Here is a 15,800-nt window from a genome sequence, read left to right on the forward strand (position 1 = left end):
CCCACATTACATCTACTTCATCATTTCATCTCTACTCATTGTCGCTGTAGTTAGTATCTTCTTATTATTTTAATTGATATCTACTAATAGGCACTGACTGGTTCTGCATTACTTTGTATACACTTTATTATATTTAATTTACTATACACTCTCATCTTCACTTGTATTTTGAACTTAATTCTTTGTGCTGTCTTCTCACTGTAATCTTGGATTAAGCTGTCATACGAATTTCTTCTTTCTCTGTATGTAATGTGTCTTTGAGCATTGTTAAATGATCTATTTCAATACAATGATTATTATTATTATTGTTAGTGGTGGTAGTTGTAGTGGTATGATTTCGAATATAAGAAATATAATATCAGACATAAATATGAATGAATGAATATGAATTCAACTTGAAGTCATTTCTAGCCATGGGTCCTGATCGCCCACTTTGTTTTAATAACTGAATTTTATTCTGAAGGCGAGCTTGCTTTATTTCCGGTTGTAGTCTTTGACTTGACGCTGCTGAGCTCAGACAACCGGACTGTACCAACTGTGTGGAGGGGAAGAAACTCATTTACCCAGAAAACACCGGGGTGGAATTGATTGAAGACGTTTTTCACACGTCGAACACTAAATAAAAAATGTCTTCACAGTGTCTCATTAGTTTTACTCACAGTAACACAACAGATGCGTCCGTTTCCTCTTCACCCCTGAACCCTGGGAATGGTTTGATCCATCAGATGATTTCCAGCAGCTGCAGAAGTGAATCTGTCACAACAGAGTATTCATCATACTGTCTGTGTCAGTACTGCAGTTTATACACAGTTACAACAGTAATAATACTTCTTAATGCATAAAACGTCTATGTGGTGGAAAGTATCGAAGTACAGTTACTCAAGTAGGCAAGTACACATCTGAGGTACATGAACTTGAGTATCTGCATAATGTACCACTTTATACTTCAGCTCCACTACACTTCAAAGATACACAGTGTACTGACATGAGATCTTTATTTACTTTATAAATTAATATTCCTGCATTTATTCCTAACTCGTTTTGACCTTTTATTATTCTTATGCTCGTAGGTTTGTCTGTTTTGTTTGATACCGGATGACTCAACTTACCTCGGGATCAATAAAGTATTTATCTGTCTTGATCATGACAGGAAATGAAATCTACTGGAATATTACTGGAATACTATTAAAAGATAAACAAAAAAAAGACAAAAGGAGCCAACCAAAGAATGAAAAAGTGATCCTATAATTATTATATAGGAATAATAGCATGTTTTTAACACTCAACCACATTTGTTCTATATAAAAAGTGAGAGGACATGATCTGCCCTTGTGAATCGGTGATGACACACTGATTAACAATTGATGCGACCTTCCTGCCACTGCAGGAGACAGAGCAGGTCCACGAGGACATTCACTGTCCAATCTGATAACGTCTGATCTGATAAAACGTGAGGGAGGGGGATTTTTTTTAAAAAGGCAAAGAAACAAACCCCTACCCAGAAATCCACATATGACACCATGGCATTATTAAACTCTATTTCTTTATATATATATATATATATAATTATTTGATCAAAACACTGTTTCTCATTCTGTGAATACTTGTTTCTCACACTAGAAGATAGAGTGGGAGTGTCATTCATTTTTTAAAAGAGGCCTTTTATAAATAGTCTGACCAGAAGCACGCCCACCATGTTTTTTTCTGTCTTTTTGGTCATTTACATTAAAAATTCAGATTAAATATAGATGAGATCATCATCATCCTGTTTTTCATGAATCTTAAGGACATAAAGGAAAATGAATTAATTCTCTAATGCCCTATATGAGGCTCTTCTTTAAAACATGCTTAAAGGCCAAATGTATGCGAGTGTTAGCAGAGAGATAAAACATGCATGACCCACTTAGCCTGGTGAAGACACTGAGGGCTGCAGCTGATGTTGTAGAGACGTGCAGATTATTTACTGTCATAAATCCAACGTTTTCATTTCTCACATTTCAGCCCAACGTTAAAAACAAAACTGTTGAAACATGTTGATTTTCAGTCCTCTTAAAAAATCATCTTTAAAAACTAGAGCAGACGACAATTCATTCATTCCTTTAAACACGGTGTGTGGATATCGAGGACTGAAACTGCCAGAACTAAAAAAATATAAATTATCAATATAGATAATAATATCTATACAAATAAATACAAGGATGAGTAAATTAATTAAAAAATAAATGCAATTTGGTGAGAAAAATGGTGAATTATGTATTTAAACGCTTGTTTATTCAGATATTTCCACATTCATCTATTTTTGAATTTGTGTATTTATTCCTGTATTTCTACATTTCCTTATTTCTATATATTTCAGTCCTGCATATGTGGAGGCTAAAGATAGACGCTGCTAAGATGCTGCCAATCAATCAACTGGTCGCTCTGTAACACACACTAAAGAAAAGAGAAGCAGCTCCATCAGGGCTAATGGATCGTGTTCATCTGCACCAACAACCTCTGTCTCTCTTTCTCTAAACAACCCAGACTAAAAGACTGTTTCCATTTTACAGCTGTCCACTTCTATCCATCCCTGGATTTCTCACTGTGAACCTGTGTTTGTTCTTTCTTGTAAATTCTCCTGCTCCGGATCATGTGTTTTAAGGTTATCACTTTGAAATCAGAATTAATGATCTAATTTATCACAGAGCAGTGAACAGACTCTTTGTTGCACTGGTGATGGTTTTCAGAAGCAGATGAAATAATAAACAGACTTCAACTTAGTGAAGCTCAGTTCCCTTCCGGCTCCATAAAGCTGCAGAGTCACCGAGGCTAAAGAGAGAAAATATGACGGACACACAGATTATTAGAATCCCTAAATGTCCCTCCGTGTGTTTTCGATATACCCTCGTGTTCTGACTCTCGAGGATTCCAAAAATACACCACGCGTCTTTGAACGACTTGAAACTGCAGCAGAACAAATTCTGTCAGTAATCCACTGATGTATTGCCAAGCAACAGGCATAAGCTCACGTTGACGATTAGCTCGTCGCTCTGATGCAGGCAGCGTCATTTCAGCCAAATCGTGGATAAGGAGGGAATTTTTAATTGGCCAAGATCAACAGGCGACTGATTCCATCTGTCTGTGATCTGAAACAAAGAGCTCTCTGAGCCAGATCCTTCGAGGGCGTGCGTGCCCATACTCGCCTGCACCTGAGCGAGACATGCGGCGGTGCAGGGAGCCTCCCAGAAACCCACAGAGGCATGTAGTTAATTGCCCCCTTCGACACAGGACTACTAAAGCACCAGCAAAACCAAAAAGCCTGCAGTTCAAAAACATTTGTCTGGATCCTCCCTGTGCGTTTGACCAGAGGGGAGAGAGCACATTTCTGTCTGCAAACAGAGGAGTTATAAAATGTCCTGTCATTGTGTAAACCCCCACTTGTGCACAATGATTTGGTTTTACAGGGCGAGCTCACACATATTTGAAGAGAACGCTGCTGAAGTCAGAGTCTGAATATAACTACAGCTGCTACTGTGGAGGAGTCAGGCACGTCTGCAGTTGTTGAGAGCCGAGCTGCAGAGGAAAAATCTCCACCTGATTTTCTTGTGAGCAGATGACACTGTTGATCGCATCCTTTGCAGTCGGAGATAAGCACGAGGCATAAATAACAACTCGGCGTTGTTTCCGCAGAGCAGACTTGTTGGCTTGAAATTAATTTCCATGTTAGCAGCTGCAAATGTCGTGTCAGTCAGTGTTTGTATCAGCTTTGCACAGTTAAACATTTCTCTCCGAGCTGAAGTTCAACACTGTGTGAAATTTGTTTATTTGCTTTCTGCCTCAGTTAAATGAGAAGATAAAACTGTCACATCTGTGTGGACGATATGAAGCTACAGCGAGCAGGCTGTTAGTCAGAGATGAGGAGAACCAGACCCTCTTAAACCCTCTGACTTGCCAGCATTTGCCAGGCAACCAGCAGGAAGTAGCGGTCCTCTCTGGCCCCTTTTACTTTTTCATTTTTACAGAAATGTAGTTATGAATGTTATCAATGAGATTAAAATACAAAAAAAACACTGCATGACATGTTGTTTCAGGAGTCGTCTCCAAAACTCTTTTAACCTGCAACAACTAACGGTGACATATCATGACCTTTTCAGTTGATATGCAGACAGCAGCTTATTTACTTTATTATATTAATCAATAATATGACAGCAAACAGGAATAATGAACCACTGCACAAACGTGAAGACAGAAAACTGCATCAGCCACTGACCCGACAATTTAACATGGGAACAAGGGAGTGGCTGTTGTGTCCATTTGTCTTTGGGGTTGAGCAGCAGCTCTGCCTCATGCCCGGTCAGTCACATTGCTCACATAGACAGTCACACTCCACTCCTCTGCCTGCCCTCCAGCAGTTGGCACAGTGTTGTCATCTCAAGCTCTCAGCTGTTACCGTGGCGCACCAGTGACTGGACCAGCAGCTGCCGGTCGACTGCAGCGACACTCACTGCTGCATGGAAACTGGGGTGAGGATCAAATATAAGGCTTTTCTAAGGGTTTTTCTCTTACGTCACCACTTTAGATAAATACCGAATATGACTCCTCCTACCGACACCGCAGTCTTATATATCACTACTCAGATAAACACTAAACAGAGACTCACTGATTCAAATTTTAATTGCCGTCCTTCTTTTTTCAGCAAACACTGATTTAAACTCATGTACATTTAAACAACACGATAAGATAAAGATAATCCGTTACTGTGAGCGTGAAGATCTGATGTTCCCTTGAAAGCTTCATACAGGGATCCAGACTCTGGAATCATTGTAAAAGAAGGAGTGCTTTGACAGAATCTGTGGATCATAGAAACCTGGAAAGAGAAAGTCCAAGGACTGTTAGATTATACACAAGGATGATCTACTGTGTACAATTATACAGGATATTCGTCAAAGCTATACTTAAGGAGGCTTTTATTCTTCCAACTACAGAGACTACTGCCAGAGACAAATGGAAAACCTGAGCTTCAGCCACCAAAACAGAATCATACACTTTTCTAATTTTGCCTGAAACTCGTAAACAAGTTTATATAATAGGACAGATATCAGTTGCAGAGGTGTTACTCTTCTCTCGATTTATACGAAGATAAGCGGAGACTAAGCTTGGTCTCTCGCGGAAGTCCCAGAAGTCTGGGGCTTTCCCTTTTTGAAATGTGTCACAGTTTATTGTGAGGATAGAATTTACCTATTCACCTCCAGGCCAAGAAAATGTGTTGGTGCTGCTTCTGATTTTCTGCCTCTCAATGTCACTCACTGATGTGAATAGTTCTTTTGTTTAAGATTAATGACGGGTCGTTAACAGGTAGAATTAAGGGTTCGGCTCGGATAATATCCGGTCACAAAATAGATTAGAAACAGATGTCAATTAATCTGTGAAATTGATGTGGTTTGTGGGGAGATTGACGGCAAATGTAACCTTAGAAGACAACCATCATAACAAATACATTACATGGATGATAGTAAAACAAAACTTTTACTCAAAGTAACTCAGCTTTACTCCAGTCAGGTCGATACACTGTAAATAAAGATGACGACTTGAGACAAGCCAAAAGCCCGTCCATCTGCTAACATGGTGGAGGCTGGGTTCATGACCCATACTGCAGACAGCCACCAGGGGGCGATCAGGACGTTTTGGCTTCACTTTGGGGAGCCACCAAGTCGGCCATCTTTATTTACTGTATATGGTCAGACCTCATTCACATTTTCAAACTTTCAGCATAAACAATCTAGTTCATGACATGTTTCCAACCTATGTCTATATGTTTATGTTTCTTCTATAACCATAACAACATACTGACTTAGCGTTAGCGGGACTATTGATGGAGATAAATTGTGAAGTGGGGCCGATGAAATTCGACGTTCGAGACACTTTATGATGAATATCGTCATTAAACTTTCATGTTCTGCTACTTTTCCTTTACGACGCCTCATGTCAGCAATTTCCAATATTTCCCCACAGTCATTTCCATCCCCTCTGGTTGGATTGCAGATTTATTGCAAATCTAGTCTAATCCCACATTATTTATGTAAAGCTGTTTGAATTAGCATGTGACTGCAACCAGCTAACTAGCATGTGGCTGCTCCAGGTCAGACACCAGCATCAGAGCCTGTTCTGCAACTGTATATTAAAAGAAACCTTTTATTTTGCATGAATAGTAAAAGAAGGGTTTTGTTGTCTTTTATGAAACCAAAGGATTTTCTCTATCCCAGCATTACATCATCTGTATTTGTGGTTATTCACAGGAAGAAAAATAACAACTGTTAAATGCCTGATTTTAAAAGAAGCATTTGATGATTTGTTTTAGGAGACGTTACCTGGACCTGGCTTCATTTCGGTGCAAAGGTATCTGGGTAATCTTTCAGTTCTGGATGCAAAAGCAGCAGAGAGCATTGGATGCTTGGACTTGGCGTCACAGTTCTGTATATCATACTGCCCGGGGCCCGGCAGGGGCGGATCCTTAGGAACAATCAGAGCCGGCTCTGATATTGCCAAATAACAACCCCTCCTTTAAACACAGTAAACACAGAGTTTACATTTTTAGACTATAGAAAGTAAATAACCTTTAATAACAGATCCAAAGTCGTAAATATTGGAAGGTCACTCACGGTAGGAGGGTCTTCTTTGCTGGTGTGGGGGCCTTATGGGGACTGTAGGCCCCGGGGCCCGGAACATGGTTGTTCACGAGAGCAGGGATTCTCTGAGTTTTAGATTTGAAGGGCGACAAGACTACTGTGGAGCTGTGCTGGATCCTGTGGTTGTTCACCTCATAGTGGCCTATGACAAATGTGTACGGCAATATTAGAGCCCAAAGTTATTTTAAAAAAGTGTTATAAAATCAGATTAAATGTGATTAAAGTGAAGTGATTACATGGCGATGGCAGGTTTTTATTTGGACAGAAAGAGTCACGTCCGGTTTTTGAGAGGAAAGCTGATGTGCCGACCACCGAGGAGAATCTGTCTCTGCTCCCACAGCTGACCTGAGCAGAAAGAAGGAACAAAAAGCTGCACATCACTGCATCACTAGACACTAAAAGCAACATAAATAAGTCACATACGTACGTCATATTGATTTGGAGCTGGGGTGTTATGCTTGGGACCATCCAGCTGCACAGCCACAGGCAGTCTGAACACCCTGGAGACTCCAGAGTTAAAATCATACTTGTTTATGAAGGAGCTCTGTGTGTTGTACACGTTTGGTCCCGGGATCGTTCTCTGTGGGTTATTGTAACCCCTGGTGCCCTAGTGGTGAAAAGGTGATATGATAATTGGGTTCATTTCAAAAACCTTTATTTCATAATAATGAAACCAAAGATCTGAAGAATCAAACAATTTCATATTTTGTTTTAAAATAATTCAAAACCGAAACATTTCACTGGTTCGATTAAATAGTAAACAAAGTCAAACAATCAAAACATTTCACTACTTTTATCTGATTTGAATTTTCACTGATTGATTTTTCTTCGTCTTCACTTCAGATATCTTTAGATGAAAAACACAATTAATCATCTTTAATCAAGTTTTTTGGGGATCAGTAACTTTGATGAGCTTTTGAAGGACAAAACGTACATTAATTCAAAATTCTGTTTATCGCAGAATTTAGGTTTACAGAAAAAGTGAACAAATATGTTTAGCATAATAGGCCCTTTTAATAAAAGACATGTGGGTACATCACAGTCTGAAAAACACAGATGTAAATAAGAACTTTTAAGACAATTAAACACTGTTTTATGTCACTTTGTCGAGTTGCAGGTATTTAAACTTGATCTCGGTGTTTTTATGACCTTGGGCCAATAAAACCAAATGAGCAGCAGAGTTCCTGACCTTGGACGCCACAAAGCCTGTGGTGCCTTTCTTGGAGAAGGACGGACTTTTAACTTCAGCAGTGGAAACACAGCCATAGCTGGCCGGTCCTGGGTTTTCATTCTGAAACACAAACACATCATTCAGCATTTTGATTTCTTGTTAACGTCTCATGTGAGAAGAGTTAAACGTCTTACCGGACATAGCTGTGAAGCGAATCTCTTCGCCTGAGAAGAAAACCCCTTCTTCTCTTGATTTGTTATCGCCGCTCTGTGGTATCTTGTTGCCATGGAGGAAGAAGCTGGAGGTTGTTGATCAAATTTTATGTTGTGTTTTTTTTAAGCTCAGAATAAAATCTGTATTTTCATGCAGCCTCACTTTTATCGAATCCTCGGTCCACGTTGTCCATCACAGGTTCAAATTAGTTTGTAAATCTGACGCCATTGATAAAGCTGCCAGGTGGCGTTGCCATGGCGACGTAGAAACAAAACGCGTTTCCGTGCAGGGTTGCCAGACCGGAAATTAACGTCCAAGACTAAAAAAAAAACAAAACAATCACAAAACAATGAAATCTGAACACAGAGAGACGATAAACCACATTTAGATTCAGGGCGACTTGTGCTTTCTGATTTTATCATTATATCTTTATGTCCGCCGCGTATACACGTCCAGAAATCATAAAGAAACTAAATGCAGCAGACCCTGCCTCGGAATCAACACATTTTTAAAGTTGAACCATGTGTCAGAGCAGCCACGTGATATTTATCAGTACATCAATCGGAACATAGTAATCATCAACTTTTAATTTATCATTCGGCGGTGCTTTATTTTACAAATTGTAAACCACTTACACGATGCAGGTCAACATTGTGCAGCTACGTGTAAGTGACGTTTTTTTTTAACGCATAACGTGACGCCGTGCAAACAATTGTGGACAAAAATAAATAAATATTCATTTTTCGCTAAACTCGGATTTAGCAGATTTCTGTCAGTTAAACGTGGCAGCGCAGCTCCGACCTGCCGGGCTCCTGCAGCGGTCCTTCGGGGACATCTGTCGGTGAAACAGCTGCACTCCAGCGGCCGCTTTTCAGCAGACCGCCCGCCCGCCGCTGGTTTGTCTCCAGATTAGCTCGATCCATCATGGCGATGCACGCAAAAGCGACGCCGCCGCAGATCCCGGACACCCGCCGGGAGCTCGCCGAGTTGGTGAAGAGGAAACAGGAACTTGCTGTAAGTGAAGATCACCGCAGTTTGTCGGAGAGAGAAGCAGCGCAACCATTTTGTCCCTCAGAATAACAGCTAACTGTGGGCTAGCTTCGTACCGGGCGCGCCGCTAGCCGAGGCCTTGCTAAGCGCTAAGCTAACTATGCTAATACCAGCAAATGTGGCGGTTTGTTTTCTCCACAGGTCCCTCCGGCTCAGCCAGCGTTTGTAATATGTTCAATTTATAACCATTAGCTTTTTTTTATTTATTGTGCTTTAGCGCGATGCTGCAACAGCGTGGACTGACTGTGTTAGCTAGCTAGTTAGCTAGCCGAGCTACACGTAAACCACCGCCCGGTTTTGGTGGAGATCTCGCGGTACGTTAGCATCACCGTGTAGAAGATACGTGGTCACACCGACACAAGTTACCGCCTGTTAGTGGATTCTACAGAAACAGTTCAACCTGTGTTCACCTGTCGTCAAACAGCTCATCTCTATTCTGTCTGCAGCCACGATCACTGTGTTTACATCCCTGAGACCTCAGTTCAACCTGAGTGTGATGCTGCTCACACACCTGCCTGCTTCACTCTGAAAGTGTGTGTGAGAGGGAGAGAGAAAGAGGGAGATTGATAGGGAAAGAGTGAGAGAGGGATTGATAGGGAAAGAGTGAGAGAGATTGATAGGGAAAGAGTGAGAGAGGGATTGATAGGGAAAGAGTGAGAGAGAGATTGATAGGGAAAGAGTGAGAGATTGATAGGGAAAGAGTGAGAGCGAAGTTGATAGGGAAAGAGAGAGAGAGATTGTTAGGGAAAGAGTGAGAGCGAAGTTGATAGGGAAAGAGAGAGAGAGATTGTTAGGGAAAGAGAGAGAGAGATTGTTAGGGAAAGAGAGAGAGAGGGAAAGAGTGAGAGCGAAGTTGATAGGGAAAGAGTGAGAGAGAGATTATTAGGGAAAGAGTGAGAGAGAGATTGATAGGGAAAGAGTGAGAGAGGGATTGATAGGGAATGAGTGAGAGAGAGATTGTTAGGGAAAGAGTGAGAGATTGATAGGGAAAGGTTGGGAGAAGTTGATAGGGAAAGAGTGAGAGAGAGATTGTTAGGGAAAGAGTGAGAGATTGATAGGGAAAGGGTGAGAGAGAGATTGATAGGGAAAGAGTGAGAGAGAGATTGTTAGGGAAAGAGTGAGAGATTGATAGGGAAAGGGTGAGAGAGAGATTGATAGGGAAAGAGTGAGAGATTGATAGGGAAAGGTTGAGAGAAGTTGATAGGGAAAGGGTGAGAGGCCCAAACATGCCCATTGTGACCCAAACATGTAATTATTCGATGCTTCCTTGTTTTTCTAGGAGACGCTGGTGAACTTAGAAAGACAAATATACGCGTTTGAAGGCAGCTACCTAGAAGATACCCAGATGTACGGCAACATCATCAGAGGGTGGGACCGATACCTCACCAACCAAAAGTAAGAATCTCATATAAAACAATGCAGGTCTGCTTTTAAAGAAGTGCTGGATTGTTCAGGGATCACCAGACGCACAGGATCGATTCAATGTGTTTAAATACAGAGATGATTATCACCTGACAGTTATTTATCCGTGTTCCTTTCTTTGTTGATGACATATTTTAAACATTTAGATTTAGATTTCTGATGTTTAATTTTGTGATTCCTGCAGAAACTCCAACAGTAAGACTGATAGACGGAATAGGAAATTCAAGGAAGCAGAGCGTTTATTCAGCAAGTCGTCGGTCACATCACATGCAGTAAGTCCCTCACCCTACAAGTTTTTGTTCATCCTTCTCTTCATAAGAAAAGCTGATACTTCAACCTGACTCTCTTTATAGGCAGTCTGTGCGCTTGGTGGGATACCAGATCACATGAATGAAAAGCGTGAGTTGGTTTTTTGAACTTTTATTAGATCTAAACGTTTCTCCTCGTGTCATTTCTGACACTTAAGTTTGCGTCACTGATTTTGGTCCCATCAGGTGAAGCAGGCAGCGGCACGGAAAGCGACACATCTCCAGATCTCCAGAACCAAGAAAACGAGCCCAGCCAGGAGGACACGGAAGACGTGGACTCGACGCTGCAGGACCTGAAGCCTCAGAAGGCCGCCTCCTCCTCCTCCTCAGGCAGCCATCACGCAAGCCACAAAAAGAGGAAGAACAAAAATAGACACAGGTATAAAATCAATAAGAAGTAATGCATCAGCAGGTTGTTCAATCTTTTCCACATTTGCCGATATGAACATTTTCTTTGTAGAAAATCAGAAAAGATCATTGATGTTTACAGTTTTTATTTTACTTGGCTAGTTAATGATATAAGCGACATCCAGCAACTGACTGGGATGTTTGTGTTCTCACATACACTCCCTGCGGATACTTTCAGTAAAAAGTGAATATAACAGACAGTTAATGAAGTTGTCAGCACTGGTACAGTGGAAAAATCGACTAAGTTGCTTCCTGTGGTTAATGCCGGCGTGTTATCCACCTCTTTAAGGTCGGTCTGTGTTTTCCTGACTGTTTCTAACCACACTTTAAAGCAGCAGGAGCTCCACCTAACACATTGAGAAGCAGCGTCACTCTGTAAAGTCTGGACTGCAGTTTAATGTAGACGTAGGGCTCTAGTCTCAGGTCGGTGAACTAACAGCTGCTGCTCTCTTCCTCCCCCTAATGCTGCCCCCCCTCCCTCAGCCCTTCTGCCATGTTTGATTATGACTTTGAGTAAGTCGGACTTTTACTTCCTGCTCCTGTGGTGTTCACGTCCTGCCTGCTGTAAACTCCCATCCTCCACTTTTCCACTGTGTATTGTCTTTTCTTTTTTTTTACCTGCTCTGCTTTCGTCTCTTCTTCATGTAGAGTTTGGGTTGAAGCCTGTCAGTCATACTGCATGTCCAACACTTCATTCTTTTCATTTTGAATGCAGCATCCAGCACTCCATTAGACTTTCTTGCTTGTTTTTCTTCTGACCCCAGATTTATTGTGTTTCGCCGATTCCAGCAATCAGATAAACACTGCTGGTCGTGTCAGACGAGGGTTTGGCTTACGATTTGTGCATAAAACAAGAACACACATGATCATTTAGCGTTCTTGTTATAGGCTTGTTTTTAGGCTTCTTCATGGTATAGTAGTGGCACCGCTTTTCACCATAACCCCCGTCAGAAACAGGTCTGTGGTCTGAGGATGTCTAACGCAACCGTATTTCTTCTTTCGTTGTAGGTTTGACATGAAGGTTAACAAGAAACCACGAGCTGTAAGTGGAATTCTTCTGTTTGTACAAAAATCGTTTTATATACAGTCTATGTAACGTTACGAATATTTGGTGAATATAAAAAATAATAATAATTAGATACTAATAATAAAGATATTATCAAATTATTTGTTGTGATTTTACTTCAGTCACTTCTCTAATTCTCTGCCTCTCTCTCCTCCTGCAGGATTATTCAACTTAAAGAAGCCGACTGGAAAACCTGACCGCACACGAGGAGGATGCATGTAGAGAAGCAGAGATATCTGGACTTTGTGAATTTTGTATGCCTTGTTTATTTTATTTTTTTAAATCATTATACTTCAGCCTGTACTGTGTGCATTGCTTGATACATTCCCCCTGCCACCTTCCTGTGGTCATGGTCAAAACTGTGACCTACTGATCTAAGTAGAAATGTTACTGGAGGCCTGAGGAGGCCGCCTCCAGAAACGCACCATTTTGTATAGTGTTAAAGAGAAAAGTGTATTTATTATGTAGCTGATTTTGATGTTTTACATTGTGAGAAAGTTTTGCTTTTTGTTAAGCATCACATAGTCGTTCAACCCCTGAATACCCTGAATTCTTTTATTACATTTTTTTGTTTTGCAAAAAAATAATAAAACACCAGTAGCTGGAATCTTCTCTGGTTATTTACGTGTCTGTTCATGAAGGCGGTGCTTCGTATCACTCGACACAGTCGTTAGGGGATAGTCGTGGGTTGAGGCCTGGCTTTAATAACCACCCTCAGGCTTTGTTGTTTCTCTTGTCAAATGCTGACGGACCCTGAAACCTTGAAAGTGACCAACTGTTTGAGTTCCCACACATGTGGTCCATTAAAAAGTGACATTACGGAACAGTTTCCTTTTTTAAAGAGTCCAAATATTATTCGACTATTACAGAAAATAACCAGCACATTCTTTAGTGACGGTTTGTTTTATGAAAATAGTTGCTTGAGTAAACGGAGGACGAACAGATGACAGTTCACTGACATACACATGCTGCTACATGGAGTTTCTCAGCCATACACTTTAAAATCTTATTTTAAAAATGTGTGATTAACAAATGTCTGGAAGTAAAAGCTGTTCACCAGCCTGCAGTATCCTAACTTTTCACTAGATGCCGCCAGAGGACACAGCTAGTTGAGATATAAACCGACAAACTTAGATTTTCATTTTGATCACATCGGACAATTCTACCTACACGTCTTAAATATTAGTCATATATAATCAAATCATACACTTGTACACTGTTTAAAAATAGAAGTTTAACATTAACAGTTTACACAATGCTGTATTAGAACTATATATCACATTTAATGCATACTGATACGGTGCAATATGCTTTGTGTGTGTAAAGGTGAAAAATAAAAAGCAGAGACGACCTAAACTATATTTGAAAAGTAAGAAAATAAACTGCAAATGATGCTGCAGGTGACAGTTGTAAAGTTCAAGGGAAGTAAAAGGAGTTTCTTCTCCTCCGTCTCCAGCATTTCTGTAAATCACTTCAGTGACAAGATTAAAGAGAGAAAATCCAAAAGAACACAGCGACGTGTCAGGAACAGAAACTGAGCAGGTCAGTGATGAAGAGCAAAGCAAGGCCGTGGAGTGACCTGAAAATAAGACGCACCTTATAAAGTCATTTCTATAGCTTACAGGCTGCACACACACACACAGACACACACACACACACACTTCAGGGTGTGGGGTTGTATATGTGCAGTGGATGTTGCTGTGGGGAGGTTTTGTGATCAGAACCAGTTGTAGATGTTTTATTAGGTTCTTTGAAATAAATGCGTAAAAATTCTAAGAAATTCTCCAAACCTAATGAAAACACCAGGACTGGATTTATTTGATGATTTGGAAAGAATGTAAAAGTCCTTACACATGAATTAACTTAACAACTTATTCGAGCACTTTTATTTACAACTTCTTGAAGTATTTCACCTACTGAATTGTGCCAACTGCAGATTTTCATACAAAGGAGCCTGTTCCAGCTGCAATGACGTGGTCAGAGGAAGGAGGATTTAAGGTAAAGGGGTGAATGGAGAAAGCAGAGGATCAGTATAGAATATTTCCATAGTTAAGGTAAATTACTCGCAGTGTGATATATTTGCTGAAGTTTGAGTCGCAGCTCTTTTTCCTCCCTGTTTGGATTTTTGGATTAAAAGCACATATTTGAAAGTTCTCCTACTGTACATTTGTTGAAGTACTTAAATTCTGCAGTGACTAGCACATTATTCACAACTGGCCTGAAACACCATCGTCACCACATGTGGAGATGGAGACGAGCGTTCTGTGGAAACCGAACTCCTGACAAACACATATGATGGAGAGACTGAGTGGGAAGAGTCAATTCTTGGAAATAACATTCCTCTGTTTCATCCACCACCACCACCACCAGTGCATCCCAGAGTCACATTTCATCTGCTATGAACGACACGGTCATAGGTTTTTTTTTTTCTGTTTCTCCAGCAGTTGTTTAGTAATATGGTGTGTAGACATTCAGGGTCCCCAGAGGGCTCATCCTCTGACCTTTCCTTAGAGCCAACACATTTTTAATAATATTTCTCGACATTTAATGACATTTCACGAGGATTGTCATTAAACTTTTAGTTTTAGTTATTTGTGTATGATTCCCTTGGGTGATCGCTAAACTGTTCATCTACCGCCCACAATGATTTCCAGTGAAATATCTTCGTATCTTTGAGGCATTCATGATTCAATTCATCTCTCGACTTTTTCCTCCAGCAGCACAATGAGGTTGAAATTTCAACAACCTGAACTTTTTGACCTCGATTTTTTCTTTTTGTCCGTTTTTGTCTGTCGGCTGAATCTTGCCGAGGTACATTTCATGACTTTATTGCTCTAACGCACGTCAGGGACACATTTGTTTGTTCATTTGTTTGTTTGTTGGATTCTTTTTTCACAGGATTCTACAAAAACGACAAAATCGATCTCCATCAAACAGGTGTTGAAGTATTTCTCCACCTTAGTTCACATGTAGGTTTTGTTGGAGCCTTGACATCTTTACCTGAGGTGCTGATTCATAACGACAGGGTATTATTATGCTTTAACACAGGTTTGAAGACATGCTGCATATTCGTCCCCCGGCTGTTTTACTTCCTCTTCTCCTCCCATGTCTACTTCAGCCTTCCAACACATGGATGAGATCCAGTCTGTGTATGGACCAGTTTACATGTGAGACCGTGACTCAGTCACAAGTCACATACAAAACACGCAGCATCGCAGACTACGTTATGCGATCTGGCTGGAAACACGAGAAAACATTCCCCACATTTGTCCAGAGGCCGTGTGAGTAATGAGGCATGCATGTGTGATTTGTGTTACGCTACTTAAAAGCAAATTGTTTTATTTTTCTGTCACTTCAGGGAACTAACTGGAAACAACAGACCAAGGCGAAGCTGTAACTGAGCTGTTGACCAAGCAAGATTCCTGAAGTTAAACATGAATGACTCAGCTGAATTGTAGTTTAATGGGAGTATGATGGTATCTTTGGCAGTTTGACCG

At 40.7% G+C, this 15,800-nt stretch overlaps 2 protein-coding genes across 8 annotated transcripts; one reads left to right on the forward strand and one right to left on the reverse strand.

The window, feature by feature from the left end:
• Window positions 1-3,773: 3,773 nt before the first annotated feature.
• stpg1 (sperm-tail PG-rich repeat containing 1) lies at window positions 3,774-9,641 on the reverse strand. Of its 6 annotated transcripts, none has more exons than XM_069516908.1 (10): window positions 8,851-8,982; window positions 8,212-8,368; window positions 8,031-8,134; window positions 7,855-7,956; window positions 7,093-7,272; window positions 6,902-7,010; window positions 6,639-6,807; window positions 6,348-6,538; window positions 4,738-4,846; window positions 3,774-4,483 (listed from the first exon to the last, which is right to left on the reverse strand). In XM_069516908.1, exons 2-9 carry the CDS (start codon window positions 8,240-8,242, stop codon window positions 4,773-4,775), a joined length of 960 nt encoding a protein of 319 aa, XP_069373009.1. In that variant the 5' UTR covers window positions 8,243-8,368; window positions 8,851-8,982; the 3' UTR covers window positions 3,774-4,483; window positions 4,738-4,772. The 6 variants fall into 6 exon arrangements, with proteins under 6 accessions (XP_069373009.1, XP_019960109.2, XP_019960107.2 ...); XM_020104550.2 differs by lacking the exon at window positions 8,851-8,982 and adding an exon at window positions 9,510-9,641 and having other exon boundaries at window positions 4,127-4,497; XM_020104548.2 differs by having other exon boundaries at window positions 4,127-4,497.
• Window positions 8,930-12,910, forward strand: meaf6 (MYST/Esa1-associated factor 6). 2 transcript variants are annotated; one of them, XM_020104551.2, is made up of 8 exons: window positions 8,930-9,063; window positions 10,379-10,494; window positions 10,706-10,793; window positions 10,875-10,920; window positions 11,016-11,208; window positions 11,721-11,750; window positions 12,246-12,279; window positions 12,464-12,910. In XM_020104551.2, exons 1-8 carry the CDS (start codon window positions 8,974-8,976, stop codon window positions 12,476-12,478), a joined length of 612 nt encoding a protein of 203 aa, XP_019960110.1. In that variant the 5' UTR covers window positions 8,930-8,973; the 3' UTR covers window positions 12,479-12,910. The 2 variants fall into 2 exon arrangements, with proteins under 2 accessions (XP_019960110.1, XP_019960111.1); XM_020104552.2 differs by lacking the exon at window positions 11,721-11,750.
• Window positions 12,911-15,800: the final 2,890 nt, after the last annotated feature.

This window comes from Paralichthys olivaceus, chromosome 20 (assembly GCF_024713975.1).
Source record: "Paralichthys olivaceus isolate ysfri-2021 chromosome 20, ASM2471397v2, whole genome shotgun sequence".
NCBI classification, from domain to species: domain Eukaryota; kingdom Metazoa; phylum Chordata; class Actinopteri; order Pleuronectiformes; family Paralichthyidae; genus Paralichthys; species Paralichthys olivaceus.

Coding starts and splice junctions, on each gene's coding strand:
- stpg1 (XM_069516908.1), bottom strand. CDS start 8,242: ATGGACAACGTGGACCGAGGATTCGATAAAA. Junction 8,135..8,211: donor GGACCGAGGATTCGATAAAA/GTGAGGCTGCAT, acceptor AACAACCTCCAG/CTTCTTCCTCCATGGCAACA. Junction 7,011..7,092: donor CAGCTCCAAATCAATATGAC/GTACGTATGTGA, acceptor CTTTCTGCTCAG/GTCAGCTGTGGGAGCAGAGA.
- meaf6 (XM_020104551.2), top strand. CDS start 8,974: ATGGCGATGCACGCAAAAGCGACGCCGCCGCAGATCCCGGACACCCGC. Junction 9,064..10,378: donor AGAGGAAACAGGAACTTGCT/GTAAGTGAAGAT, acceptor TTGTTTTTCTAG/GAGACGCTGGTGAACTTAGA. Junction 10,921..11,015: donor AGATCACATGAATGAAAAGC/GTGAGTTGGTTT, acceptor TGGTCCCATCAG/GTGAAGCAGGCAGCGGCACG.